This window comes from Chlorocebus sabaeus, chromosome 15 (assembly GCF_047675955.1).
Source record: "Chlorocebus sabaeus isolate Y175 chromosome 15, mChlSab1.0.hap1, whole genome shotgun sequence".
Classification (NCBI taxonomy): Eukaryota; Metazoa; Chordata; class Mammalia; order Primates; family Cercopithecidae; genus Chlorocebus; species Chlorocebus sabaeus.
In genome coordinates, this window is record NC_132918.1 from 91,491,180 (window position 1) to 91,518,720 (window position 27,541).

Here is a 27,541-nt window from a genome sequence, read left to right on the forward strand (position 1 = left end):
CTACATGATGTGACTTGAGGGGCTTCAAAAGGCCTGCTGAACCCCAAACGATCTTCCCCACTGGCCTGAGATTCTGTCTGAAGTTTCCATCATTTGAGTCATTTCTTTGTGCTAAGAATTTCCTTCCAGAAGTTGCCTGCTAAAATGTACATGCTGGCCGGGCGCGGTGGCTCACGCCAGTAATCCCAACACTTTGGGAGGCCATGGTGGGCGGATCACCCTGAGGCCAGGAGTTCAAGACCAGCCTGGCCAACATGGTGAAACCCCATCTCTACTAAAAATACAAAAATTAACTGGGAGTGGTGGCAGGCTCCTGTAATCCCAGCTATTCAGGGGGCTGAGGCAGGAGAATCACATGAACCTGGGAGGCAGAGGTTGTAGTGAGCAGAGATTGTGCCACTGCACTCCAGCCTGGGTGACAAAGCGAGACTCAGGCTAACAAATAAATAAATGAATAAAATGTACATGCAGCCATAGAAGGATATGGGACTTACTTTTCATTCATTTTGTTTGCTCAACATCTTACTTCCCTTCTTAGGTTTCAAGAACTCTGCCCCCTCATGAGAATTTGGAGGATGCGGAGCCTATCTTTTGCCATAGACACCTCGCCAAGAGGTACAGCATGGCTGTGCCAGTCCTTCTTGTACTCAAGGCAGGGGCACATGTCCCAGGGTCAGGAGCTGGTGACACAGCAGAATTTAGGGAGCGTTTATTTCAGCAGCAGGTGGCAGGGGTGGCTGCAGCCATGCTCCCACAGTTACTGCTTATGGCATGATTTGGGCTGCAGTCAGGAGTTTGAGACAAGCTGGTCCCGATTGCTACACGGCATCTTCTGTTCCTGCCTATTTTCCAAGCCTGTTCCTCAGCCTTCCCGAGAGTCCAGAGCTTACCAATATTCTCTTACTAAATGCGTAAGCTGCTTAAATCAGACAGAACCGTCTTCAGTTGCATGAGACTAAGAACACTGATTGATACAAGAGGTGACACATTGACTCAAGAGAAGCGGTCAGTGCACCAGCCACAGGTAAGTGCATTTGTCTAATTTAACTAGTTGTCACATTAGGAGACAGCAGGACCCCAGGGAAGGTTTTTGTTGATGGGGAGAGGAAATAAGAAGAGTCTGGTCTGATGTTGCGTTGGCTGATGGGACTTGCCCGGAAGGCTTCAAGGTAACCTGAGAGGCATCCCCGGCACGAGGCTGGGCGCAGTGCAGGAGGGAAAGGTGGGGTCATAATAAGGGTAAAGCCTAACAGGACCTGCCACTGATGCTGTTGAATGTGGGGCCTGAGATGGCCTTGTTCAAACCTCCATAGAGCATCCAAGGGAAGTTTCTGCTTTGTCAAAGACAGACCACTGATTTTATCTCTTTGATTTGCCTAAACATTTCTGCTGACAGTCTGCATGGTAATAGCAGTTTGTGGGATTTCTAGCCTCTCTCCCTCCCCATCCCTCCCCCGTTACGTTTAATTCCTTTATGATTTAGTAAGCAGAGATTAAAAACTTGGAGGACAGTGTAAATTCTAAACTACCGAAGGACGGGGGCCGTGTCTTTGTTATCTTTTCTCTCAGAGAGGAACACAAACATTGTCATTGAATAGCAGGAGAAGGGAAGCTGAGAATCTAGTGAATACAGATACTGAACATCTGCTAAGAAGTTGCAAGCAATTTTTTTGAAGAGTTAGGAGGGTTCACAAGCGAGCAGAATTCATTCCTTTCTGCTTCCTCTTTACTTCCCTTCAGAACGAGGACTGTCTCTGGCAGTTGGCTTACTGACTGGATAAACTCGCGGCCAGTTATTACTCTCTTAGTTTCTCCACGGAAGAGTCATGTCTATCTGCCAGAGACTCTGGGTATGAAGCCAGGGCACGTGGAGAGGGCCCAGCTAGAGGTCCATTATTTTATTTATTTATTTATTTATTTATTTATTTTTGAGACAGAGTCTCGCTCCATCGCCCAGGCTGGAGTGCACTGGTGTGATCTCGGCTCACTGCAACCTCTGCCTCCTGGGTTCAAGCAATTCTTCTGTCCTAGCTTCCCAAGTAGATGGGATTACAGGCACGGGCCACCACGCCCGGCTAATTTTTGTTATTTGTAATAGAGAGGGGATTTCACCACGTTGGCCAAGCTGGTCTTGAACTCTTGACCTCAGATGATCCACCCACCTCCGCCTCCCAAAGTGCTGGGATCGCAGGCCTGTTCTGACGGCAGTGGCCGGTCACACAGCAGGTGAGAGGCCACATCTTACCATCTTACGTCAGACCCTCCGGCTGTGCTTTGAAATTCTTTGTTGTTGTTGTTGTTGTTATTGTGCATGCCTTGCTGCATCCCCAGGGCACTGACTCACCATCTCCAGCACGCACTCTTGGAGTTTTTCCAGTAGGTTGCATTGAATTGCAACCCTTTCGGCTCTGTGGAGGTCACCAAGGGGAGGACATTAAAAAATAATCCAAGGGAAACCACAAAGGAACATGAAACAAATACACACAAGCTGCATTTAATTTAAAAAATATTTATGAGACACGTTGCCTTTTATTTCTATAAAATGTCACCTAATAAATATTTTACCGCGATAATAAGGATGAATTATAATGATGGAAAAAGAACTTGGGTGGGGGGTGGGGAGTGGAGATGAGGAATGGAAACATTTTAAATTTTAATTGAAACTTCAATTCGTCAGACTTGGCCTCTGCATCACATCTTGAAAGCTAGCAGAGAAAAGAGAAAATGTCCTGTCGTGTGCAGACCAAGTTTCGAGTCTTGGCACACAGGCAGGTCAGTAAACAGAGGACCAGTGGCAGCGGCTCTTGATGACCTGAAGCAGAGGCTTCTTAAAAGTGAGGACGATGAGGGTGCAGGCCACCAGCAGGGTGAGGCAGCTGGGGAGGATGAGCACCAGGTAGAGCAGGCCCAGGTCCAGCCGCTCCCACTTACAGTCCCGAGGCACACCCCCGGGCAGCTCCGCCAGGCGGATGATCTTGGAGGAGAGGTTACAAGTGACTGTGGCCCAGTCGGCCACCGTCTGCCCCTGCTGCAGGGCCCCCCAGCCGTCCACCCCACAGCAGTCATACGGATTCTGACTGAGGTAGATGGTCCGCAGACCTCTCGAGAGCTGCTCAGACACAGCCTTCTGGGGAAGGGCTGTGAGCGAGTTTCTACGGAGATCCAGGGTCTCCAGGGCCAGGCTGCCCCCAAACCTTGGGAAGGTGGTCAAGCAATTTCCCGACAGGTCTAAGTCCCTCAGATTCCCAAACCCGGAGAAGTCCAGTGCCATAAAGTTGGAGTGGAGGCCCATGTTCCTGAGAGACAGGACCTGTAACATGGGGGCAACGTCCCGGAGTGGGGCGAGGCTCCCATTCAGAACCCCCCAGTTGCTTGAGAGGTCTAAGGAGGTGAGGGGGGTCCCTTGGAATGGGCAGTCTGGCAATGCCCCCAGCCCACAGCCCTCCAGAGAGAGGCTCCTTAAAGATGCCATATTCCTGAAATCCACACAGCTAGGGGGGCCCACCCGGTCCGAGGCAGCTGGCAGGGGACAAAGTGAGATCTGATTGTGGCTCATGTCAAGTGTAGTGATGTTCCTGGCGTTGGCGAAGAGGCCAGGGGGGACGCCCAGGAGCTGGTTGGAGCTCAGGTTGAACAAGCGCAGGCTGCCCAGGCAGCTGGCCAGCCCTGGAGTCAGGTGCAGCTCCGACAGCTGGTTGTGGCTCAGGTCCAGCTCGGTGAGCGCTCCAGGGGGCTCGTGCTCCCGAATGTGAAGCGTCATCAGGCAATTCTGGTTGAGGTTCAGGTGGGAGAGGGAAGGCATTTTCCTCAGGAAGCCATCTGGCAGGTACTGGAACTGGTTCTGGCTCATGTCCAGGAAGCGGAGAGCTGCGAGGTCGCTGGAGGAAAATTCTTCCCAGAGGTTGACGGTGGTGATGTTGGTCACATTGCCGTCCACAAGGAGGAACTGGGCCACCATCTCCCTTGGCGACGAGGTGTTGTACAGGTCCCTGTAGAAGCCCATGTTGTTGTCACGCAGCAGGAGGGTATGCAACTTGCTGTACTGCGGCAGCAGCGGGAAAAACAACAGCTGGTTGTGAGACAGGTCCAGCGTCTCCAGCTCAAACGCAGCCTCTCCCCCGGCTGCGAGGAACCACTCCAGGACATTGTAGCTGACGTTGAGAGACCGCAGCTGTGTGAGCCCGAAGTCCACAATGCAGGGGAGGTTGTTGTAAGCCAGGTTGAGGTGTCTCAGCTCAGTCAGGCCGTCAAAAGCACCTCCCTCAATCTCAAAGATGTAGTTCCTCTGCAAATCCAGCTCCCGGAGACGCTCCAGGCCCTCGAAGACGGAGTCATCCAGCCGCATGATGGTGTTCCTCGCCAGGGACACGGACTGCAGCGAGGAGAGGTTCTGGAGCATGAGGGCCGCCATGTCCTCCGTCAGGGAGTTTCCTGACAAGTCCAGCCTCTGCAGGCCTGGCAGGGTGTGGAGTGCCGCTGCCGTCTCTTTGTAGTTCTCTGAAAGGCAGTTGTCCCCCAGGACCAGGCTGCGCAGGTGGCCTTGCTCCTGGAAGGCGCCGCGGCCGATGCGTTCCAGGTGGCAGCTGTGCAGGCTGAGGCTCTCCAGGAGAGGGTAAGGCTGGAGGGAGTGATTCCACAGGGCCTTGAGAGGGTTGGCATCCAGGATGAGTGTCCGGGCTTGGGGCGGGAGGCTGCTGGGCACCGAAGCAAGGCTCTGCCCTCGGCAGTCAGTGTCTCCACCCACCTGCGGCCAAAACCACACTGGTCAGCAGGGAGGAGGCCCAGAGGCAGGCATTTATGCCCAGAAACTTAGTTCACTTATCAGACTGTCCCTGCAACCGCTGGGGATGGCTCTAGGGATGTTCATTTTCAAAACAGGATAGAAAAGGCCAGGCACAGTGGCTCGTGCCTGTAATCCTAGCACTTTGGGAGGCCGAGGCGGGTGGATCCCTTGAGGTCAGGAGTTCGAAACCAGTCTGGCCAACATGGTGAAATCCCTTCTCTACAGGAAATACAAAAAACTAGCCGGGCGTGGTGGTGGACACCTGTAATCCCAGCTACTTGGGAGGCTGAGGCAGAGAATTGCTTGAACCCAGGAGGCGGAGATTGTAGTGAGCCGAGATCGTGCCATTGTACTCCAGCCTGGGCGACAGAGTGAGACTCCATCTCAAAAAAAAAAAAAAAAAAAAAAAAAAGGACTTGAGAGCTTTCACCATCCTGAATTGTACAGGGAAGTAAAGTGGGACTGCAGTGGAGAAGCGAAGAGCCAGGCGCAGTGCTGGGACTGGAGCCCAGGGCTCTGAATACCCAGTTCAGTGCTTTTGCTAAACAGGGCTCTACTCTGATTGTGCAGAATAAGGAGGTGGGAGGCACAAGGCCACCCAGGTCACACTGCGGAAAGCACACATGCCAGGATACTGTAATTCAGCCCCACGTTTTGCAAAATTGGCAAAGCCAACAATCAGCCACAGGATGTCATTTAAGTGTCTAGGACAAAAATGTTTTTTTTGTTTTAGTTTTTTGAGATGAAGTCTTGTCCTGTCACCCAGGCTGGAATGCAATGGCACGATCTCACCTCACTGCAATCTCCGCCTCCTGGGTTCGAGCAATTCTCCTGTCTCAGCCTCCCAAGTAGCTGGGATTACAGGCACACACATCACCATGCCCAGCTAACTTCTTTTGTATTTTTAGTAGAGATGAGGTTTCACCATGTTGGTCAGGTTGGTCTCGAACTCCTGACCTCAGGTGATCTGCCCGCCTTGGCCTCCCAAAAGGGCTGGGATTATAGGCGTGAGCCACTGCGCCTGGCCAGAAAAAAAGTTCTCAGTGGTAAGACAGAGGAGCAACGACATTCCTTTGTACACGTTCATCAGTAACACAAGGGCAGTGGTTGCCTGCAGTTGTGGGCTCAGTCCCAGAGGGCAAGTGCGGCAACAGGAGAAACATCCCGAGAGAGGAAGAAGCACAGGTTTGGAGGACAGACTCACGTCTGAGTCTCGGCTCTACCACCACTAGCATGGAACTTCTTGGAGCCTCGGGTTCTTTATCTGATAATTAAAAGAAAACCTTCCAGTAATTAAACATGGATACTGCACTGACATGTGGAAAGCTAAACTCTTCCATCACCTCAGTCCCTCTCTCAGAGAAACACCAGTCACCTTCTGTTCCATGTTTTTCTGGATCTTTCCTAAGATATTACCTACCTTTGTCTAAAAACAAAAATAAAACCATACTCTGCAAACTGTTCAGTAACCTATTTTTCTCCCCCTGTCAATAACATACGACAGACTCACTGCCTTGGCAGTACAAATACATTTGATCATGATCTTTTTAGGAAGCATATGCATTCACTTCATGAACAGCACAGTGGTTGAGAGCAGGAGTTCCAGGGCCAATGCTCCATGGCTCTGCTTTTGATCAAATGGGTGACCTTTGGATGGTTACAGAACCAAAAAAGACCTCCATTACCCTGCCTGTAAAACCAAAATTATACTCGTAATTTTCTCATAGGGTTTTTTTTTTTTTCAGGATCAAGTACAACTGTTTACGTGAAACACATTTACTGTGCTTCATGAATGTTAGCTCTAATTATTAGGATGATCTAATTAAGTCATTTCCTACTGCTGAGCATTTGGGTTTCTCTAATTTCCAGATGAACATTCAAATGGATTTGCCAAGGTCTTTCCACATCCCCCCTCCCTCTTTGGTATTTTGATTGGGATTGCATTATACTTACAAATTACTCTGGAAGAGAATTTACTTTTTTTTTTTTTCTGAGACAGAGTCTCACTCTCGTCGTCCAGGCTGGAGTGCAGTGGTGCCATCTCGGCTCACTGCAACCTCTGCCTCCCGGGTTCATGCGATTCTACAGCCTTAGCCTACCAAGTAGCTGGGATTACAGATGCCCACCACCATGCCAGGCTAATTTTGCATTTTTAGTAGAGGCAGGGATTTGCCATGTTGGCCAGGTTGGTTTCAAACCCCTGACCTCAGGTGATCCACCCGCCTTGGCCTCCCCAAGTGCTGGGATTACTGGCGTGAGCCGCCGTGCCTGGCCAGGTGTGTGTCTTTATGTGAGTGAGTGTTGCTCTTCTCCCTGTGTGGGGACTCACTGGAGAATGTCAGGGGCTTTCTTCACGCTGTGGGACGCTGTTTCTCCACAGCTGCTGCAGTCAGGGGTCACACCTCTGCAACTCCCAGTGGCCCCGCTGAAGTGATGTAGAAGGACCACATGGCCATCCCAGAAAAGCTTACCATGTCCACTTTCTTTCTTTTTCTTTTTTTTTTTTTTTGAGACGGAGTCTTGCCCTCTTGCTCAGGCTGGAGTGCAGTGGTGTGATCTCAGCTCACTGCAACCTCAGCCTCCCTGGTTCAAGCAATTCTCCTGCCTCAGCCTCCCAAGTAGCTGAGATCACAGGTGTGCACCACCACGCCTGGCTAATTTTTGTATTTATAGTAGAGACAGGATTTCACCATGTTGGTCAGGCTGGTCTCAAACTCCTGACCTCAGGTGATCCGCCTGCTTCAGCCTCCCAAAGTGCTAGGATTACAGGTGTGAGCCACCACACCTGGCTAACGTCTACTTTCTAATGAGGTCAAATAGATACTGTGATGAGGGCGAGTGAAGGGCACCCAGACTCTCCAATTCTCAGTCCTCAACTCGGAACAGCTGCAGGAAACCCACTCTTTGGGTTCCCTGGCAGCCAATTCTCTACTCCTGCCCACTGGGCCAGATAGTGTCAAGCAGAGGGTCTAGCCTGAACTCTGAAAGGCTATTCCTTTATCTCTCTTCTTCCTGTGCCTGGGAACCCCTGAATAACTACTGTGCAGTTAATCCTTTATTGCCTCTGTAAGAGAATGCTGGAGGTCAAACATAGCAGAGATTAATAATAATATGAGTGATAATGGATAAACGCATAGCACTTACTATCTACCAGGCACTGTCCTGAGTGCTTTACATGTATTAACTCATTTAATCATCAATCAACACAGCATGATGTTATTGGTAGATATTATTATTATGTATATATTCTACAGATGGAGAAACTATGGCCTAGAGGGCCCCAATGTCACCAGCTAAGGGTGGGGCTGGGTTTTAAACCGGGCCAGTCTAGCTCGTAACTCCTATGTCATACTGGAATATACTCTAGCACAGTGGTTATAGGTTACTACTAAAAGAGGTTAAAAACCATGACAGTTGGGTGTTAAAGATTAATCTGCTTTAAGAATACATATTTGAATGTGTTAGCCCTGACATCCAATTTGTCTTCCCAGTGCCTAGTATATAATATGGTTCAAGAAATGTTTATGAAATATGTGTTTCAGCCGAGCGCAGTGGCTCAAGCCTGTAATCCCAGCACTTTGGGAGGCCGAGACGGGCGGATCACGAGGTCAGGAGATCGAGACCATTCTGGCTAATACGGTGAAACCCCCTCTCTACTAAAAAATACAAAACACTAGCTGGGCGAGGTGGCGGCGCCTGTAGTCCCAGCTACTCGGGAGGCTGAGGCAGGAGAATGGCGTGAACCCGGGGGGCGGAGCTTACAGTGAGCTGAGATCATGCCACCGCACTCCAGCCTGGGCGACAGAGCGAGACTCCGTCTCAAAAAAAAAAAAAAAAGAAATATGTGTTTCTTTCTTTCTTTCTTTTTCTGAGACAGAGTATCACTGTGTCACCCAGGCTGGAGTGCGGTGGCGCGATGTCAGCTCACTGCAACCTCTGCCTCCCGGGTTCAAGCGATCTTCCTCAGCCTCCCAAGCAGCTGGGACTATACGCACGCGCCACCATACCTGGGTAATTTTTGTATTTTTAGTAGAGACGGGGTTTTACTGTGTTGGCCAGGCTGGTCGTGACCTCTTGACCTCGTGATCTGCCCACCTCAGCCTCCCAAAGTGCTGGGATGACAGGCGTGAGCCACCGCACCCGGCCTAAATATGTGTTTCTCGAGCAGATTTTTGATATCATTGTTATATAGGTGAAGGAGACAATTACTAGAAATTTCTCAATTTTGACCCAAGTCTATTTTCACATATAGGCTGAAAGCCCTAGAGAAGGCACCCGTAAAGGCTTGGGTATCCACTCTCTGGGTCTTCTTAGCCTGAGCATGGTCCAGGCTGCTGCTCTGCAGTACAACATGGCAGCAAACCCTCCCTACAGCTATGTAAGCCTTAGCTGTCAACCCGTCCACAAACTCTGAGGCAGGCTTCTCCAGCCTTCATGCACCTCACCCAGAGATTCTCATACCATCAGTGCAGCTCAATCATTCAGTTTTTTGTTTTATTTTGTTTTTTTCTTTTTTTGAGACAGTCTCACTCTGTCACCCAGGATGGAGTGCAGTGGTATGATCTCGGCTCATGGCAACCTCCGCCTCCTGGGTTCAAGCGATTCTCTGCCTCAGCCGCCTGAGTAGCTGGGATTACAGGCATGCACCACCACGCCCAGCTAATTTTTGTATTTTTAGTAGAGACAGGGTTTCACCATGTTGGCCAGGCGGGTCTCGAACTCCTGACCTCAGGTGATCCACTCGCCTTGGCCTCCCAAAGTGCTGGGATGACAGGCATGAGCCACCGCGCTCAGAATTTTTCTTTTCTTTTCTTTTTTTTAAAGACAAGGTCTTGCTCCATCACCTACGTTGGAGTGCAGAGGCATGATCTCAGCTCACTGCAACCTCCACTTCCCGGGCTCAAGCCATCCTCACATCTCAGCCTCCCAAGTAGCTGGGACTATAGGCGTGTGCCACCACACCTGACTGATTCTTGTATTTTGTAGAGATGTGGTTCCGCCATGTTGCCCAGACTGGTCTTGAACTCCTGGGCTCAAGTGATCTGCCTGCCTCAGCCTCCCAAAGTGCTGGGATTACAGGCGTGAGCCACTGCGCCCAGCCTGAATCATCCAGATTTTTAACAAGTTGTTCTTGTTCTGGAAGGCTGCCCCAGGCTGGTCTCGGATGCCTCCTTTCCTCAGCAGGCGTGAGAAGGGTGGGGCAGGGACTGTCTTTCCCAGGCAGCAGCTTAAACTCCTGTGGCTAAAGGGCAGCTGCACATGGCACTGTGCTAGGCAGGCACAGAGTGATTCAGGCTCCTTCATTCTCTGCCCTTCCTGATGGACAATCCGTCAGCTTCTTCTGAATGGACCAAGCTTTGTCAGGACAGGAGCAACTGACAGATCAGGGTTCAAGGGAAAACTCACCAACTTACAGCCCCGTTGGGAAGCTGCTGTGGCCGTTACACTTCTGTCCCTCCAGTCCACTGTCAAGAACTGAAAACCCAGGCAGAGCCAAAGGGGCAGCAACTCCATCTCAAGGGCAGCCCTGTGGACAGAGAGCAGGGAAGAAGCAAGTCAGAGAAGGACATCCCAGGGGGCTGTTTGTATTCTCGGGAGAAGGAGCCAGTTCCAATTCTATGTGGTCTTGGAGCTCGATGGAGCTCACAGCTCCACAGAGGTGCAGCCCACGGGTTACTCAAATACCTCCATTTAGCCAAGACTTCCAGCCTTTCACTGAAACTGTTGACAAGGGCTCAATTTCATTTTGCCTCTACCGTTTGATGGACGGGTGGCTGAACACTAAACTTCACTGAGTCCAGCACAGAAGGGAGAAGCATAAGGCTTGAGTAACCAGGCCTCCGGTCACCTGGAGTTTCCCATATTTCGTCATTCTGCTGAAGTGTTCCTGCCTCCAGCTCCGGTCGGCCTGATGCATCCCGTGAGCTCAGTAAGTCCTTGCTGAGTGAGTGAATGAACAATCGGAGAGTGGACTGAGACTGGAAACGGATTGGAGCCCCTGTCCCACAGAGTTACTACTCAGCTGCTGATGTGAGGCTGACTTCGGTTAACTCATTTCACTATGACCCTTTGGAAAAAGAGGTTTGATGTTTTGCCTGGACAGGGGGAAAAATGGAGGGGAAAATGAAGAAGAAAACTTTGGATAGAATAAAGACGGTTAACGAAACGAGGTTGCCAGCCCTCTTGTCTGGCCGGTGCACACAGAACAGCGGTAATGAGGAGGCTTGAAGGTATACACACACCAGCAGAGATTCAGAACTAAGAGGAGCCAAAAAGGAAACGCAATATACTCATCACATGTGCCAGGTGAACAAAGGCTCAGAGACACTACTGGAGGTTGTGGATGGCCTTAGCGGCAGGGCTGAGAGCAGCCCCTGAGCTCCCCGAGCTCCGATGAGTGAGCAGGGCAGATGCTCCCAGCAGTGAGGCTGCACTCACTGCTGCCCTGCTGGGGACCTGACGCCTGGTGCACGCCCCCAGCTCTGCATTCTGCAGACCCAGCAGCAAGAGCCGGCCCCAGCATTCCGTCTGTCCCCTTCCTTGACACCCACCCGAGGCCCAGTGCCTGCCCTCCCATCTTCTCCTGGGCCAGCGGCACCAGCTCACCCCACCTGCTCGCTCCAGCCACTCAGGGGCCTCCTCTTTCCTTTCTTCACATGTATTTAGGGATCCTGAAGGCTCATTTTACCTTCTTGATCAGATTTGAATGCCCACCAGTGCAAACAGACTAACTGAAGAGCTAAATGAAACCGGGTAAGCCAGCTTTCACTTCAGGCCAGGCCAACTCCCCTTACTACAGAGAGAACCTCCAATGCGGAATTCACCAGAACTTGCCAGACACTGGGAATCCCCTTCCAGACCCACTTCTGCCTCTGCACCCACACAGGAATCACTACCCTGTGGCCGGCACAGGGGAGAGAGGGCAAAAGCAGAGCTGTATGGGTTCCTGACCTCAGGATCCCCCCAGCACCCTTCCCCGCCCCCACGCCCCTGAAACCTGGGATCACATCGCTGCCCACTATGAGATGAGGTTGCATAGTTTCAGATTTAGTAAATTACAAGGCATCATTTCAATGCTAGATACATCCTTATACCAACAAATTGTCTATCTGACATTCAAATTTCACTGGGCATCCTGAATTTTATTGAGGGAGATGGGGAGGTAAGAACCCTCCCTTCCTGCCTGCCCGCCTCTGTCAGGTGTGGGGTGGCACCCACTGCTGTGACTCCGATCTTTCTAGAACAGCCAGCCCTGTATATTGAAGAACTGAATCTAGATGTGTAAGGGGCAAGAGTGCAGGTCCTTCAGTGAGGAGGTAACCTTCAGACTGGAAGGCAAGGCAGGCCTCGCGTCACACTCAGCAACGGCATTTTCATTTATGGGTCATCTAGAATTTTGCAAGTTTAAAACACATCCTCTCCTTCCTCCTAAACTCAGCCAACTGGCCCAGAAAAACTCTTGCTGTGGCCCTGGGTAGCTCCTTCTGGCAGGAAGCAGCAGGATATCATGGGAAGATCAGGGAATTTGGAACTAAGCAGACTAGAGTTTGAATTCTGCCTCTGTTGTTTGTTATTTGTCCTTCAGGAATTCAAAGTCTCCAAGACTCGGAGAATCCATCTACAAAATGGGAGTAATGATAACTATTCCAGAGTTGCATGAGAATAAACCAGTCTCATGTACGTGAAAGGGCTTCGTAGCTGTAGAGGTAGTAACACAACTATTAATATTAATTATGACTTGTGAGTTTCAAACACCAGTGAGTTGACCGAGTGCTGGTTGTTCCTGTGTAATCTCCAAGGTAATTCAGCAGCTCCACAAAGTCTAAAATAAAGGCCTGAGTAATGTGGCTGGAAGGATGAATTACACCAACCAGATGTGTAAAAGGTATGCAGGAAGGTTCAATCAAAAACTACATTCATATTGCAGAGCAAGGCTAACTTTGGGCACAGACGACGGTGCTGGCTCACAGCAGTTTGTCCCCAGAGCCATGCCTTCCCCTTCCCTGCTGCCCTCGGTGTGGCAGGGCTCCGACTTCTGAAGGCTCTGAATCTCGAACTCTGCTGTCACCTGGCCTCCAGCGGTTAAGTCAACGGAAGACACTCCTAGGAGGTCAGAGGTCAGAGGGCAGAGGGCAGAAAGAATCCACGGTATTTCTCTCCCTTCCTCTCTGCCTTGGACAGAGACATCCTAGAGTTTCTTCCGCTGACCCCAGGCTCTGGTGACACCACCTCCTCCTCTTTTTGTTTTTTGTTTTGTGTTTTTGAGACAGAGTTTTGTTCTTGTTGCCCAGGCTGGAGTATAATGTTGCAATCCCGCCTCACTGCAACCTCCGCCTCCCCAGTTCACGCCATTCTCCTGCCTCAGCCTCCCGAGTAGCTGGGATTACAGGCGCGCCCCACCTCGCCCAGCTAATTTTTGTATTTTCAGTAGAGATGAGGTTTCACCTTGATGGCCAGGCTGGTCTTGAACTCATGACCTCAGGTGATCCACCAGCCTTGACCTCCCAAAGTGCTGAGATTGCAGGCGTGAGCCACGGTGCCTGGCCTACCTCCTCCTCTCATCCTCACCCTACCGAGTTAGGGTGAGGATAAGAAGCTTCCTGAAGCTGCTCATCGCTGTGTTGACTGTGTATTTGCTGATTTGCCTTCTCAGCCTCTTCCATCATGTGTTGCCACTTTCTTGCATTCAATATCCTCTGTTTTAAATAATCTGGGCAGTTTCTGTTTCCTGGTTGGACCTTGCCTGATACAATCATGTGAGAATGGTCATGACCCAGTGCTAAATTAGATGTAATGACTGTAAAGAAATAAAAGGCTTTCAAAATACTGACCACTGAGGTTGAGAAGCCCTCTTCCTAGAGTGTGTAGCTGCAGAGAGCTTCCTTAGAGCCATAGCACTGCAGAGTCCAAGGTAAACAATCTGCTTGCCGTATCTCCCTGCGAAATTCCATGACTCATCCCCTGCGAGTACAGGACTTGCTTCCTCTCCCCCTACACATCCTCAGGGCTGAGGGCCACACCACAGCGCCTGCAGCTGTAAGAGGGCATCTAAGCCAGCACGTGCCCAGCATCCCGGAACAGGTGGAAAGCCCAGGAGCTTCCCGAGGGGCTGCCAGCTGGTGAGTGTTCCGGGACCCTGAGTTGCCTGTTGCTCCTGTCTTGACAAGGTTTGGCCCATTTGGAACACTGCTGCATTCTAACTAGCTATGGAATGCTGTGAGTCTACTCCATAACCAACCTTGTCTATGAAGATGTGGTGTTGCTTTTTAGGCAGAGAAGACAACATGGTTTTCAGCCTCCAGACCTGGTCATAGCAAGAAAGTGGTAAAAACATTCATTCATAAAAACAACATGAATGGAGGTTGTATTCTGCAACAAGAGAACACTGACAGTGAGGAAGAAGAACCTGCAGCCGCTGCAAAGAGTCTCCTTTGTTTTAGAAATTATGTTTCTTTGCGACCAGGTGCGGTGGCTCAAGCCTGTAATCCCAGCACTTTGGGAGGCTGAAGCACTTACATGGCACTTTCATGGTGTCTGTAATCTATGTAACCTACCTCCAAATGGCTCAATAGAGATGGTAAAGCAAAATATTACTACTCGGTAAATTTAGCATTGTACTTTCTTGTAAACTTTTCTGTAAGTTTTAAAGTACTCACATTTAAAAACAAGGAAAATGAAATAAATGTTCCTGAAAACAGAGGTAAAATTATGGTAATCTTTGTCCCCATATTTCCAGGAATTACTAACGCATCTTTTTCAAACACTCTTCTCATAAAGGTGCTTAGGAAACATCTGTCATGTTAAAAATGGAAATACAGGCCGGGCACAGGGGCTCACACCTGTAATCCCAGCACTTTGGGAGGCCGAGGTGGGTGGATCACCTGAGATCCGGGGTTCGAGACCAGCCTGGCCAACATAGAGAAACCCCATGTCTACTAAAAATACAAAAATTAGCCAGGTGGTTGGGCGTGGTGGCTCACGCTTGTAATCCCAGCACTTTGGGAGGCCGAGGTGGGTGGATCACCTGAGATCCGGGGTTCGAGACCAGCCTGGCCAACATAGAGAAACCCCGTGTCTACAAAAATTAGCCAGGTGGTTGGGCGCGGTGGCTCACGCTTGTAATCCCAGCACTTTGGGAGGCCGAGGTGGGTGGATCACCTGAGGTCAGGGGTTCGAGACCAGCCTGGCCAACATAGAGAAACCCTGTGTCTACTAAAAATACAAAAATTAGCCAGGTGGCTGGGCACAGTGGCTCACACCTGTAATCCCAGCACTTTGGGAGTCCGAGGTGGGTGGATCACCTGAGATCAGGGGTTCGAGACCAGCCTGGCCAACATAGAGAAACCCTGTCCCTACCGAAAATACAAAAATTAGCCGGGCATAGTGGCAGGCACCTGTAATTCCAGCTACTCGGGAGGCTGAGCCAAGAGAATCACTTGAACCGGGGAGGCGGAGGTTTCCGTGAGCCGAGACCCTGCCATTGCACTGCAGCCTGGGCAACGAAGTAGGAGTCCATCTCAAAAAATAAAAAAGAAAAAAACCGATTGTGATCTTTGGTAAATTAATACATTCCTGTATTTTGAAAAAGTGAATATTCAAATGGTGGATGCATTAACAAGAACCTGAAATTGAGGACTGGAACAGCAAACATTTAGAATTGTGATGTGTGAATTAGAGCTTCTGATTTGCTTCTCTAGCTTTCTCTTAATAATGAATTTGTTAAAATATAGGCAATACAAAGGTTTTGAATATTTCCCCCCAAGAACTGTCTCACACCCTGCAGGTAGAACAGGAAATTGGCATGCTTTTTCTGAAGGACAATTTAGCACAATTTATCAAAGACCTTGAAAGTGTGGATTCTCTTTGATACAATGTCTAGGAATTTATCCTAAGGAAATACAATGTACATAAAAGTATTTTAAAAGGAGTATTCATTGTAACATTAGTAATAATAATAACAAAGTGGAAACCATGAAAAGTCCAATAATGGGAGCACTGGCTGAATCACTTATGACGAAACTACACGACAGGAATGACGTGGTGTGATAAAAAATGCTTTGGTAGCAATATATTGATTGATGCAGAAAGATGTTCATAATAAAATAATATCAAGGAATGGAAAGTGTAAAGCAGAATGTGTAGTACAGTCCCCAAGTTTGCTAAAAGAATATGCAGGCCAGAGAGGTGAAATGAGAGGCGCACGGTGGCTCGGGGAAGGCAGTGCAGTGGTTCCCAGCACTGGTTAAACGCAGATCTCTGGTTCCCACCCGAGCCTCACACTCCTGGTCAGCCTGGGCTCTATTGGGGCTTGTGACAAGGGACGCTCTGGGAATGCATGAGGCTCTGCCTTCACCTGGAGGGGGATTTAGGGGCCACAGCAACCCTTCTTCCCTTGGGCCCTTCCCACAGCGACTCCAGACAGCCAGTGTGAGGAGCCGGTCTTGAGCACCTCCCTGCTCAGCCCTCATTTCCTCAGGGCCACCAATAAGCCAACTGGCTTCCCCATGTGGTCGGCATCGGCCTGGCAGGGCCAGCAGAGGGCAGTTCCCCTTGTCCTGTTCCATGCCTACAGGCTGCATCTGGCCACAGGTCTTAACGAATGCAAACCTGCCCCCACTGGGAGGTGACACCTCGCCCTTGCATGCTGGTGGTGGCTGGGGCTGGGTCCTCGGTGTCACCTTTCTATAGGAGAGACCCACATAACCTCTGCTGATGGGCACTCAGCCGCGTAACGCAGTAGCGTCTAATTTCCCTTCAGCATCATGAGTTTGTTCCCGCTGGTCACGTCCGAGGGAGCGACCACCTGCCACCGCCCTTCTCGATACGAAGGAGCAGGTGGCATCTGTGTAGAGGAAGGGACCCTGGGCTGGGGAAGGGGACCTGGGCCCAAGTCTGGCTCCTTCACTCTGGTGGTGGCCGTGGAGGACGACACTTGCCTTGCTGACCTCACGGGGTTGTGTCACGGCCGAATGAGATAGTGTGTGATGAAAGGCTGTGTCAGTGTGAGGGAATGTTTTGACTCCAGTTCAGTGGGCAGGGGACCCCCACCTCCAAGTCCTCCAAGGCCCGTGGGAGAACACTCCCCCACTGGAGGGGGACAGACACTTTCTATAGTGAGACAAAGTGGTGCATTAATCAAAGGGAAAGCGGAGTTCTTCTGTGCAAACAGCGAGCTGGTGTTGAAGGAAATACAGTGAAGGAGAAGGAGCTTTCGTCCCTTCTCCCACCCCTGGGAGCTGCAGCGTGTGGACCCTGGGATGTCCAGGGGGAAAAGAGCACCCAGAGTCCAGGGTAGACTGTTGGCCGGAACTATGGGTGATGACAGCGGCTTAGTGGCCACAGTGGAAAAACAATGAAAATACATCTCCCCACCTCGACTACTTGGTTTCCCTGAGAACCTGCACAGCTGAAGAATGAAATGACACGGATTCCTGACAAGAGGCCAATTCGAAGGTCATCTCAGTGGTGTTCGAGGTCTGCATAATGGCTCCCAGATTCCGTCCGGGCTCATCACTGTGACAGCTCACGCTCACTGAGTGCTCACCTTGGAACATGTGCTGTACCAGGTGCTTTACATATAATTCCCACAAAAATCCTAGCAGGTAAATGTTGTCATCCCCATTTCACACTTGGTCAATGGAGGCTCACATAGGTTTAGGCCGTATAGCTAGAGAATGTTAGAGCCACAATTCAGACCTGGGTCTGTGACTTCTGCATCAACTCAACCTCAATACTGCAAGCCCCGGCCACCCTGGGACGCCTGCAATCCTGGACTACATCACGCATGCCCACATACTCTTTCCTCTGTGGGAAAGGCTCCTTCGCTGGTCTCGTTCACCTACAAAGCTCTTATTCATCCTGCCAGGCTCAGTGCTGGTATCACCTCCTCATCACAAATCAATAGTTCAGTGGAGCAATAACCCGGTAATTCATGTGACAGTATATTTCAGGTAGTTACTGTTCCAATGGAAGTTTTCTAATTTCTTATTATTTGGTTTTTATGATTTTAACAAGGAATGTGAAGTTACTAGGTACTGTTAGTCATTTAGCTTTTCCCCAACAACATACTATCCATCTATCTATCCTTCTGTCCATCTTTCTTTCTTCTTTTTTTAGAGGTCTCGCTATGTTGCCCAGGCTGGAGAGCAGTAGTTATTCACAGACGGGATTGTAGCACACTACAGCTGCAAGCTCCTGGCCTCAAGTAGTCCTCCCACCTAAGGCTACCGAGTAGCTGGGGCTACAGGCACACAGCACCACCCACGCTGCATTTCTTTCTTTCTTTTTTTTTTGAGACAGAGTCTCACTCTGTCACCAGGCTGGAGTGCAATGGCACAATCTCCGCTCACTGCGACCTCCACCTCTGGGATTCGAGAGATTCTCCTGCCTCAGCCTCCTGAGTAGCTGGGATCACAGGCACCAGATCACCACAGATCACCATCACACCTGGCTAATTTTTGTATTTTTAGTAGAGATGGGGTTTCACCATGTTGGCCAGATTGGTCTCAAACTCCTGACCTCAGGCGATCTGCCTGCCCTGGCCTCCCAAAGTGCTGGGATTGCAGGCGTGAGCCACTGTGCCCGGCCTCATTGTGCATTTTGAAGTACATTGCAGTCATTGATATACTTTCCTCTAAATATTTCAGAATGCATATCAAGTGATTTAACTTTTCTTTTGTTTTTGAGACAAGGTCTCGCTCTGTTACCCAGGCTAGAGTGCAGTGGCGTGAACTTGGCTCACTGCAACCTCCGCCTCTGGGATTCGAGCGATTCTCCTGCCTCAGCCTCCTGAGTAGCTGTGCCACGCGGTGCCTGATATTCTGAACAGCGCCCCTGAGTAGATCATGGGACCATGGGACCATGGCCTTCTGTGGAGGCGAAGCAAGATGGGGGCTGCCAGAGGCCTTCTAAAGGAGGCAGAGAGCCTAGAAGAAAACTGGGGATTTGGAAGGAGATGAGAAGCCAAATGGAAGCATCAGTTTAAAGACCTGAGGAAGGGCCCAATGACCCAGAACAAGAGAAAGGTCACTGGGGGAGGCCCGTGAGGAGGTCTCAGGGTGCCAGGCTGGCTGGTGACCGGGAGGCCACTAACTTGCTGAAGTTGAAGGAGGTGGTCCAGGGCCAGGCAGGGAAAGCCCCACTCCCCACTGACCCTGCAGGGCCGAGGGAAAAGGCTCAGCCCTGGTATCCGAGGACCACGGAGGGGAGACACTGGAAGGGCAGAAGAGATCTCAGGGATCAGGGCTGGACCAGGAGAGGAGTGAATGACAGGAGGAGGATCAGCAGGAGTCCGTGTCCAGTTGACATCTCAAATGGAGTGACATGAGCTTAGGAGAACACGATGCGTACCCCAGGGTGAGCCCCTGCCAGGCACTGCGGGTGTGGGGCTGCCTCAGACACTCAGGTCCTGCTTGAGAATAGACAGGTGAAAAGACGGAGCCTTACGTGCTCTCTCCTGGGAGAAATCCCTCTTTCTTGGAGGTTGCTGCAGAAAGTTGTTTGGTGCACATGGCGCAGCACCTGCCTTAGGCAACCTTTTGGGTTGGGGCTGGAGGAGGGGAGTCCCTGTGACCTCACCAGGCTTTGCAGCCGCATGGAGCCCATCCAGTACCAGCCACTCCTTGCACCCAGCTCGTGGGTGAGGACCATGACAAGGTTCCACTTCCTCCTTTCTTCACTCTGTTCAGTCTAAAATCCCTCAGGCATTAAAGTCAGAAATGGCACATTGGTTTGGTCTCAGCACCTGACTCCGTTCACTCTGGAAATTGGTTGGTTTCGCCTACTCACATTCATTTCTCCTTCTGGTAACAACTCCTCAATTCCCCTTTGAGAAAAGCACCCCTTTCTTTCCTTTTTTTCTTTAGAAAATGTTTAATTGTAGTAAAATACACAAAACATGAAAGCGATTATCTTTTTTTTGAGACGGAGTTTCGCTCTTGTCGCTTAGGCTGGAGTGCAGTGGCGTGATCTCGGCTCACTGCAACCTCAGCCTCCAAGGTTCAAGCGATTCTCCTGCCTCAGCCTCCTGAGTGGCTGGGATTACAGGCGCGTACCACCACGCCCGGCTAATTTTTGTATTTTTAGTAGAGATGGGGTTTCACCATGTTGGCCAGGCTGGTCTCGAACTCCTGACCTCAGGTGATCCGCCCGCCTCGGCCTCCCAAAGTGCTGGGATTACAGGGGTGAGCCACCGCGCCCGGCCGAAAGTGATCATCTTAACCGTTTTTAGGTGTCCAACTCAGTAGTGTTAAGTACACTCACACTAACAACTAACCCCCTTCCTTTCTTAAAAAGTCTGTGTATGTTGGGGAATGATCCCAACTTCTGGTTCCAGGGTGGGGCCTATGAATAAGGCTGGGCCTGTGAGAGCAACTCCATTTTCCTAACACAGGCTCATCATAAGAGCCAAGCCCATGAGACTCAATCCAAGGGCAGTTGCTAGAACTCATGGAAAGGAGACTTGCTCTTTCTGTTTCAGAGGCCAGACCAGTGGGGATATAGTTGGAGCTGCAGGCAGCCATCTTCGCCACCAGCTCCAGGACTTGCCTGGTAATGAGGCCCACAGAGAGGAAGGCAAAGCTGAGGAACGGAGACAGATGGATTCCTGGCAATGCTGTTTGAGCATTTGGACCCAGCTATGCCTGAAACTATTGCCCATACAATTTTCAGTTATTTGAAACAATAAATCCTTTTTTTTTCTTTTTTTCTGAAGCATATTTGAGTTGGTTTTTTGTCATTTGCAGCCAAACCAGTCTAAGAATCTGATCCTTGAACTCGGGTTTATTGTTGCATGGTGAGGCTTATAAGATCCAAGCACTGATGTCCTTTTTCCTTCACCTCTCTGAGCTTTCAGAAATAATCACCTAACCTAGCCCTGAGCCTCATCACAGACTGACCACATGACATTTGTTTCATGATGAAGTTGAGAAAAATGGTGTGGGAGGAAAGTGAGTACAATAAACAAGTTCTACCAAAAGCAAAAAAAATGATAAATATTTGTCACTGATGTGTAATGACACCTCAACAAGCATCAGTGAGTGCGGACACCTGTAAGTATGTTATAGACACAGCATGTCCCAAGAAGGACGGTGCTTTCAGTCATGGTTGGAAGCCCACCCTCCCCTAACTTCTGAGGCTCTGAAACAGACCTGAGCATGATGTGAGGCACAGTCATTGTCCATACGAGAGTCTGCGCACACTTTGCAGTGCGGACGCACACCGCAGCCAGAATGCAGGCTGTCATCAGTACTAGCATCTCTCTTCCAAAAGAGTCAAGACCAGAGACAGAAAGGTCAATGTATTCTTAATGCCCAGAACAAAGATACTAGGCGTCTACTCTCTGTTTTGGAGCCTACCAAGTTATGTCTCTTTATCAAAGAGCAGGATCTCTTGGATGATGAATTTAAAAACTATGAGAGATTATGTTTACATGTGTTTTCATGAAGTTCCCATGAGGGTACTCATGACATGAAAGCTGGGTGTGGTGACTCATGCTCACACTCCCGGCACTTTGGGAGGCCAAGGCAGGAGGATTGCTTGAGTCCAGGAGTTCGAGACCAGCCTGGGCAACACAGCAAGATTCTGTCTCTACAAAAAAAATTTTTTAAGTTAGCTGGCATGGCGGCGTGCACCTGTTGTCCTAGCTACTCAGGTGGCTGAAGCAGGAGGATCATTTGAGCCCAAGAGTTTCAGCCTGCAGTGATCTGTGATCGTGCCACCGTACTCCAGTCTGGGCAACAGAGCAAGAGCCTGTCTCTAAAAATAAATAATCTTTTTTTAAAAGTGCCTTCTTTGTGAAGCTGAGTTATTATTATTATTTTTTAAACCTAAAGGCAGGAGTTAAGGTTTTTTCCTGGGCCTGTGATTCTATAATCTTTAGGAACTATCAGGCATACACATACAAACCTGAGGGGTGTGTGAGGAGAATAAATATGTATTGTATGTAAAGCCCAGCAACCCCCCAGCATCCACAGGAACAGTCTGTGTGTCACAGCCAGCAGGTAAGGAGCACACAGGAAAGCACGGAGGGCCAGCTCCATAGACTCTGAGTGTTTCTAGCATCCAGACTCCTAACAGTCTGTACCCATCACGAAGAAGCCTCCAGTGGGGTCCCCTCAGCCCCTCCGGAAGCACAGCAGCCCCCACCAGCCCCGTCCAGAGGCTCCATTGTTAGGACCCCGACCTGGCCCCCTCCAGTCCCAGCCACTAACTGGCACGTGTTCGCCTTGTCTCAGAGGCAGCACAAAGCCACACCGGTGGCTCCTTGCTTCTTTCTGTCTAGCTCCTGGGTACCCGGGGAAGTATGCTGACCCCTTCAGAAGCCGGCCCACATGGAGAGGCCACGAGGGCCACCGACGAGCATCCCAGTCTGAGTCGCCCTCCTCTTAGTTTCCCTCTGATAAGCCATGGATCTAAAGCTAGGCTAGGATCCAAGTCACAGAGCCCCAGTAGATCTCCCAAGGACAAACCATCTGTGGGGGAAGGGGCTTTGCACATCTTCACAGCTGTATCCCCAGGACCTGGGACAGGCCTGGCACGTGGACCGAATCTGTGAACAGGTGTAGCTGTTAACCAGCCTTAGCGTCTTCATCTATGAAACAGTGGTTCTCAGTCCACGTTGTGGGACAGGAAAGGAGAGCCCAGCGCTCAGCATGCTGAGTGTGCACAGAGCTGTCCCATCATATCCAGTCGCCCAGTCCAGTGGGGGGAGCATCACTGTTCCCATTTTGCAGATGAGAAAACTGAGGCTCGGAAACCTTCACTGTCTGCTCACATGCTCCCTGCAGAGCCAGGACTCAAACCCACGTCTGAGTCTGAAGCCCTGGTGGTTTCCACTACACCGCACCAGTTTTTCAGCTCTAAGTGCCCCTGGAGGGAGGCATTTCCACCTCCACCCAGAGCCGCGGCCCCACGCCCAGCACAGAAGCGCGGCGCCTGGATGCAGCAAAGCCACAGCTTCCTCCTCAGCCCTGAGCTGCGGGCCACGGACCTGACCTCCTACCGCCCAACCTCGCTCGAGCTCGCCCACCTGGAGAAGTCCCCCGGGACGCCCCCACGCAGGAAATACTCACGGCTCCCGCAGGCGCAGGCGGCTCCGCGGGGCGCATCCTCTCCGGGGCTCCGGCCTCCTCGAGAGCAGCCGAACGCGGGGCTGGGCTCCCTCCTTTCTGTGGGGCATCAGATTATTTTAGCACCAGCGGAAGGAACAGACGGAAACTGAAGTCACATGGAGAGCGGGCTGCCGGGCGCCTCGGCACAGGCTCACTCAGACCGGGCTGCGCAGAGGGAACTGCAGCGCGGGGCGCGGGGGATGGGCGGGCTGCGGGGAGCCGGCCGGACACCTGCACCTGCCGGCCTGGCGGCCAAGCAGCGGGGATGTTTCAATGGTTTTCCAGCGACGCTAACGAGGCCCCCCGCTTTCTTGCCTTGGTGCCTAGCTGGGGTGGCCGGCTAGGGGGCCCTTGCCTGTGAGGTCTGCTGACCCAGAAACTTTTCTACAAGCTTCCAGCCAAGGGCCAAGCTGAGGCCGACTTTGGGAACCGCAGCGCAGTTGTAAAGAGGCGCAGCCTTCCGTCTGGAAGGGTCAGCCACTCAGCTAGGCTGTCTCTTTATCCACTCAGCTAGTCCTTGTGGATAATCTCCTTTACGGACCCTCGCTGTGTTAGAAAGAAGGGGAACTGCTTTGTCGTGGACTGTCAGAGTGCCGCGAGCTTCTTGATCACAGACTGCATGGGCGGGTTTTTTGTGCCTGATGTGTACAAAGTTCCCTGCCAGCTCTGGCCAGTAATTCAAAGGAGTAAGAAAATTGATGATATCACCATCATCGAAGGGGTGCCAGACACTGTGCTAAGAGCTTTATATGCATTATCCCAGCGCTCCTGGTCTTGAGGAACTGCTGTCGTCTAGAGAAGGTGAAATATTTAGTGTCTGCTGCATGCAGAGAGAGTGACGTGGACCACCACACTTAGGGGCTCAGAAAAGGGACCTCCAGTTCTGATCTCTCGTTCCCCTCTGATCTGGAACGTTGAAGTGTCCTGCAGGATTGGGTGCCTCTCCTGTAGCCTGTGATTTACGATTGTGTGTAGCATTGTCCATCCTAAGAGAACAGGAGCAAGTCCTTTTCACTCCAAACATCCCGCACATTGTCTCCGCTTTCTACTATGTTCACTCATGGCCGGGCACAGAGGCTGGGGCTTGTAATCCTGGCATTTTGGGAGGCCAGGGCAGGCAGACCTCTTGAGTGCCTGGGCAACATACTGAGACCCTGTACGTACAAAAAATTTAAAAATTAGCCAGACCTGGTGGCACGCACCTGTAGTCCCAGCTGTTTGGGAGGATCACCTGAGCTCAGGGAGGTTGAGGCTGCAGTGAGCCGAGATCACGCCATTGCGCTCCAGCCTGTGCAATACAGTGCGACCCTGTGTTTAAAAAAATAAAAATAATTTAAAAAATAAAATATTATCTCATAATGGTAATAACAATGACACCAGTGAAAAAGCTAAATAAAGACCAAATTGTCACAAACCCAGGTGCCTGATTCAGGCCTCTTTCTCTCCGGTATGCACATTCTCTACTCCATGTCTTTTGTGTCTACCAATCTGTTGATAACTCCCCAATTTTAATCTCTAGCTCCAACATTCTCTCCCACAAGAGAAGATCCAGAAGATCCAGACTTGCTTTTCTAACTCTCTACTGGTCAATCAACTACTATATGTCCCAGAGTCACCACAATATGATGTATCCCAAACTCAATTCTCTCTTTTTTTTGAGAGTTTCACTCTGTCACCTAGGCTAGAGCAGTGGAGCGATCTCAGCTCACTGCAACCTCTGCCTCCCAGGTTCAAGTGATTCTCCTGCCTCAGCCTCCCAAGTAGCTGGAATTACAGGCATCCACTACCACGCCCAGCTAATTTTTGTATTTTTGGTCGAGATGGGGTTTCACCATGTTGGTCAGGCTGGTCTCAAACTCCTGACCTCAGGTGATCCGCCCACCTCAGTCTCACGGAGTCCTGGGATTACAGGCATGAGCCACTGTGCCTGGCCCCAAACTCAACTCTTATCCTTTGTCCCAGCAGTTTCTCTCCTGTACGGCTGTCACACTTTACGGTATATTTCAGCCCAGGCAGCCCAGCCCTCACAGCCTTCATCCTTCATATCCAATTGAGCACAAATTCCTGCTGATTCTAGCTCAGAAATGTTGGATTCTGGAATCCAACCCTGCTCTTCATCCTCAGGCTGTTGCCCTGGGTCTAGACCTCATCAGCTCACGTCTGGACCACTTTTATAGCCTCCTGAAACTGGCTCCCCACCCCCAATCTCGTCTCTCTCCAATGTCGGCTCTACCCAGCAGCCATGGGCATCTTTCTAAAATGTGCATTGGGTCATCTCACTCTCTGCTTAAGCCCTTTTACAGGCTTCAGCAGGTCCAGGGGTTCCTCATGAATGCCTAAGACTGGCAGGTGGGATCCAGGTACCCCATTCCCCCCTCATCCCAATAATTCCACTTTGGTATGTTTTATACATTGGGGTTCTCTATAGAATTTCTTTTGAGAAAGGCAGCTGCTACCCCTCAAAAAAAAATCTAGTAAACCAATGGTCTTTTCTATTCTTTTTAATTCTTTTTTTTGAGACAGGGTCTCACTGTGTTGCCTAGGCTGGAGTGCAGTGGCATAATCAAGGTTCACTGCAGTCTCAGCCTTTGGGCTCAGGTGATCCTCCTACCTCAGCCTCCTGAGTAGCTGGGACCACAGGCACACACCACCATGTCTTTCGTAGTTTTAGTAAAGACAGGGGTCTCACCATGTTGTCTGGGCTGGTCTCAAGCAATCTGCCCACCTCGGCCTCCCAAAGTGCTGGAATGATAGGTGTGAGCCACCACACCCGGCCCCAGTGGTCTTGAGGGATGTGTAGAGACAAGCCAGTTGGTTGGCAACACCAGCAGCCCTCCGCTAGTCTAGCAGCACGCTGGCTCAGTGGGTGGCAGCCTGGACGTCCAGCTGAAACCAACGCAGATTCCAGTTGAAAGCAGAACATGCCAGCAAGGCTGGAAGTCTGACTGCACAGCTCTGGATCCTCCTACTTGGTCGTGAGCTCTGGGCTCCCCGCTCACTGTGCTTTTCGAGGCAGAGGAGACCAGAGTGCTTCTTGTCCAATGCAACCCTGGTGCACCCAGCCTGCTTGCCCTGGCCAAGCTCACCCCTCCACAGGATCACGAGAATTTCTGGGGGGCCATGTGCCTCTTTCTTTGAGCCTGCTCCACATATTAGGGTGTTTGCTTTATTCCACTCAACAGGAATAAAGCAAGTACAGTATTAAGCAGCACAGCAGCATCTCTGAGATCCAAAGTGAAAGCAACAAACCAGGCAGCTCCTGGCTGGAGGAGAAAGTCCAGATGCCTCATTCAGCCTGAGCTCGCCTCCAGCCTCTCTTCACGACTACCGCCCACACTTCACGATCACTGCACACATGACCTGCAAGTGGGTTCACCCAGCCCGGGCTGCCCACTATTTCCCCGAACACAGAACAAACCTTCCCACTCTCCAGTCTCTCTGGCAGAGGGTTCCCTTCTTTGGAATGGCCTCTTCTGCCCACCCCAACCCTCCGCATCCCAAAGGCATGGCTTGGACTTCCCTCCTCCATGAAGCCTTCCCCATTGCAATTGCCACCTTGGCCTCTGAACACATGGTGCCAGCGTCCCCAGTATCCACCGGCCTCATGACATCTCTTGTATTGTGATTTAATTCTTTGGACTTCTGTCTTGTTTCCACAACTGCACTACAAACTTTTTTTTCTTTTGAGACAGAGTTTTGCTCTTGTTGCCCAGGCTGGAGTGCAATGGCGCAATCTCAGCTCACTGCAACCTCCGCCTCCTGGGTTCAAGCAATTCTCCTGCCTCAGCCTCCCAAGTAGCTGGGATTACAGGCACCTGCCACCACTTCCAGCTAATTTTTTGTATTTTTAGTAGAGATGGGGTTTCACAATGCTGGCCAGGCTGGTCTTGAACTCCTGACCTCAAGTGATCCACCCACCTTGGCCTCCCAAAGTTCTAGGATTACAGGTGTGAGCCACCATGCTTGGCCTACTACAAAGTTTTGGAGGCAGGAGTCATGTGTTATTCCAAAAAATATAGTGTTTTATGCACATAAAGGGGCTTGGAGACTATTTGCTCAAAGAAAGGAGGAGGCTGGGCGCAGTGGCTCACACCTGTAATCCCAGCACTTTGGGAGGCCAGGGTGGGTGGATCACTTGAGGTCAGGCATTCAAGACCAGCCTGACCAACATAGTGAAACCCTGTCTCTGTTAAAAATACAAAAAATTAGCTGGGCGTGATGGCACATGCCTGTAATCCCAACTACCCGGGAGGCCGAGGCGGGAAAATTGCTGGAACCTGGGAGGTGGAGGTTGCAGTGAGCCGAGATCATGCCACTGCACTCCAGCCTGGGCAACAAAAGTGAAACTTCATCTCCAAAAAAAAAAAAAAAAAAAAAAAAGGAGAAAAGAAACAAAGAGAGGGAAGAAGGAAGGAATGATGGCGGTCAACCCGCTTTGTCTGTAATAATTCTCTAGCTGCTGCCCTCTGTGGGTGTGGGGATCTCTTTTCTTTCTTAAACGAAGCTTCAGAAGAGTTTGTCACTTGTGGGACTTCTCGGCCTCCCAAGAAGATCAAAGGGAGCCTTGGCTTCTGCCCTTGACCCCCACCCCTGACTGCTTTTCCAGATTGTAACCTATTTGAGACCAGGGGTGGGGGGCTACAGCCAG

The 27,541-nt window shown here is 50.7% G+C and overlaps 1 protein-coding gene and 1 pseudogene across 3 annotated transcripts; both read right to left on the reverse strand.

The window, feature by feature from the left end:
* Positions 1-1,892: 1,892 nt before the first annotated feature.
* NRROS (negative regulator of reactive oxygen species) lies at positions 1,893-26,597 on the reverse strand. Of its 3 annotated transcripts, XM_073023781.1 has the most exons (5): positions 25,583-26,597; positions 24,096-24,201; positions 22,855-22,950; positions 10,190-10,310; positions 1,893-4,744 (listed from the first exon to the last, which is right to left on the reverse strand). In XM_073023781.1, exons 4-5 carry the CDS (start codon positions 10,295-10,297, stop codon positions 2,774-2,776), a joined length of 2,079 nt encoding a protein of 692 aa, XP_072879882.1. In that variant the 5' UTR covers positions 10,298-10,310; positions 22,855-22,950; positions 24,096-24,201; positions 25,583-26,597; the 3' UTR covers positions 1,893-2,773. The 3 variants fall into 3 exon arrangements, with proteins under 3 accessions (XP_072879882.1, XP_072879883.1, XP_008007842.2); XM_073023782.1 differs by lacking the exon at positions 25,583-26,597 and having other exon boundaries at positions 24,096-25,268; XM_008009651.3 differs by lacking the exons at positions 24,096-24,201; positions 25,583-26,597 and having other exon boundaries at positions 22,855-24,065.
* LOC140713511 (uncharacterized) lies at positions 11,764-22,860 on the reverse strand (annotated as a pseudogene).
* Positions 26,598-27,541: the final 944 nt, after the last annotated feature.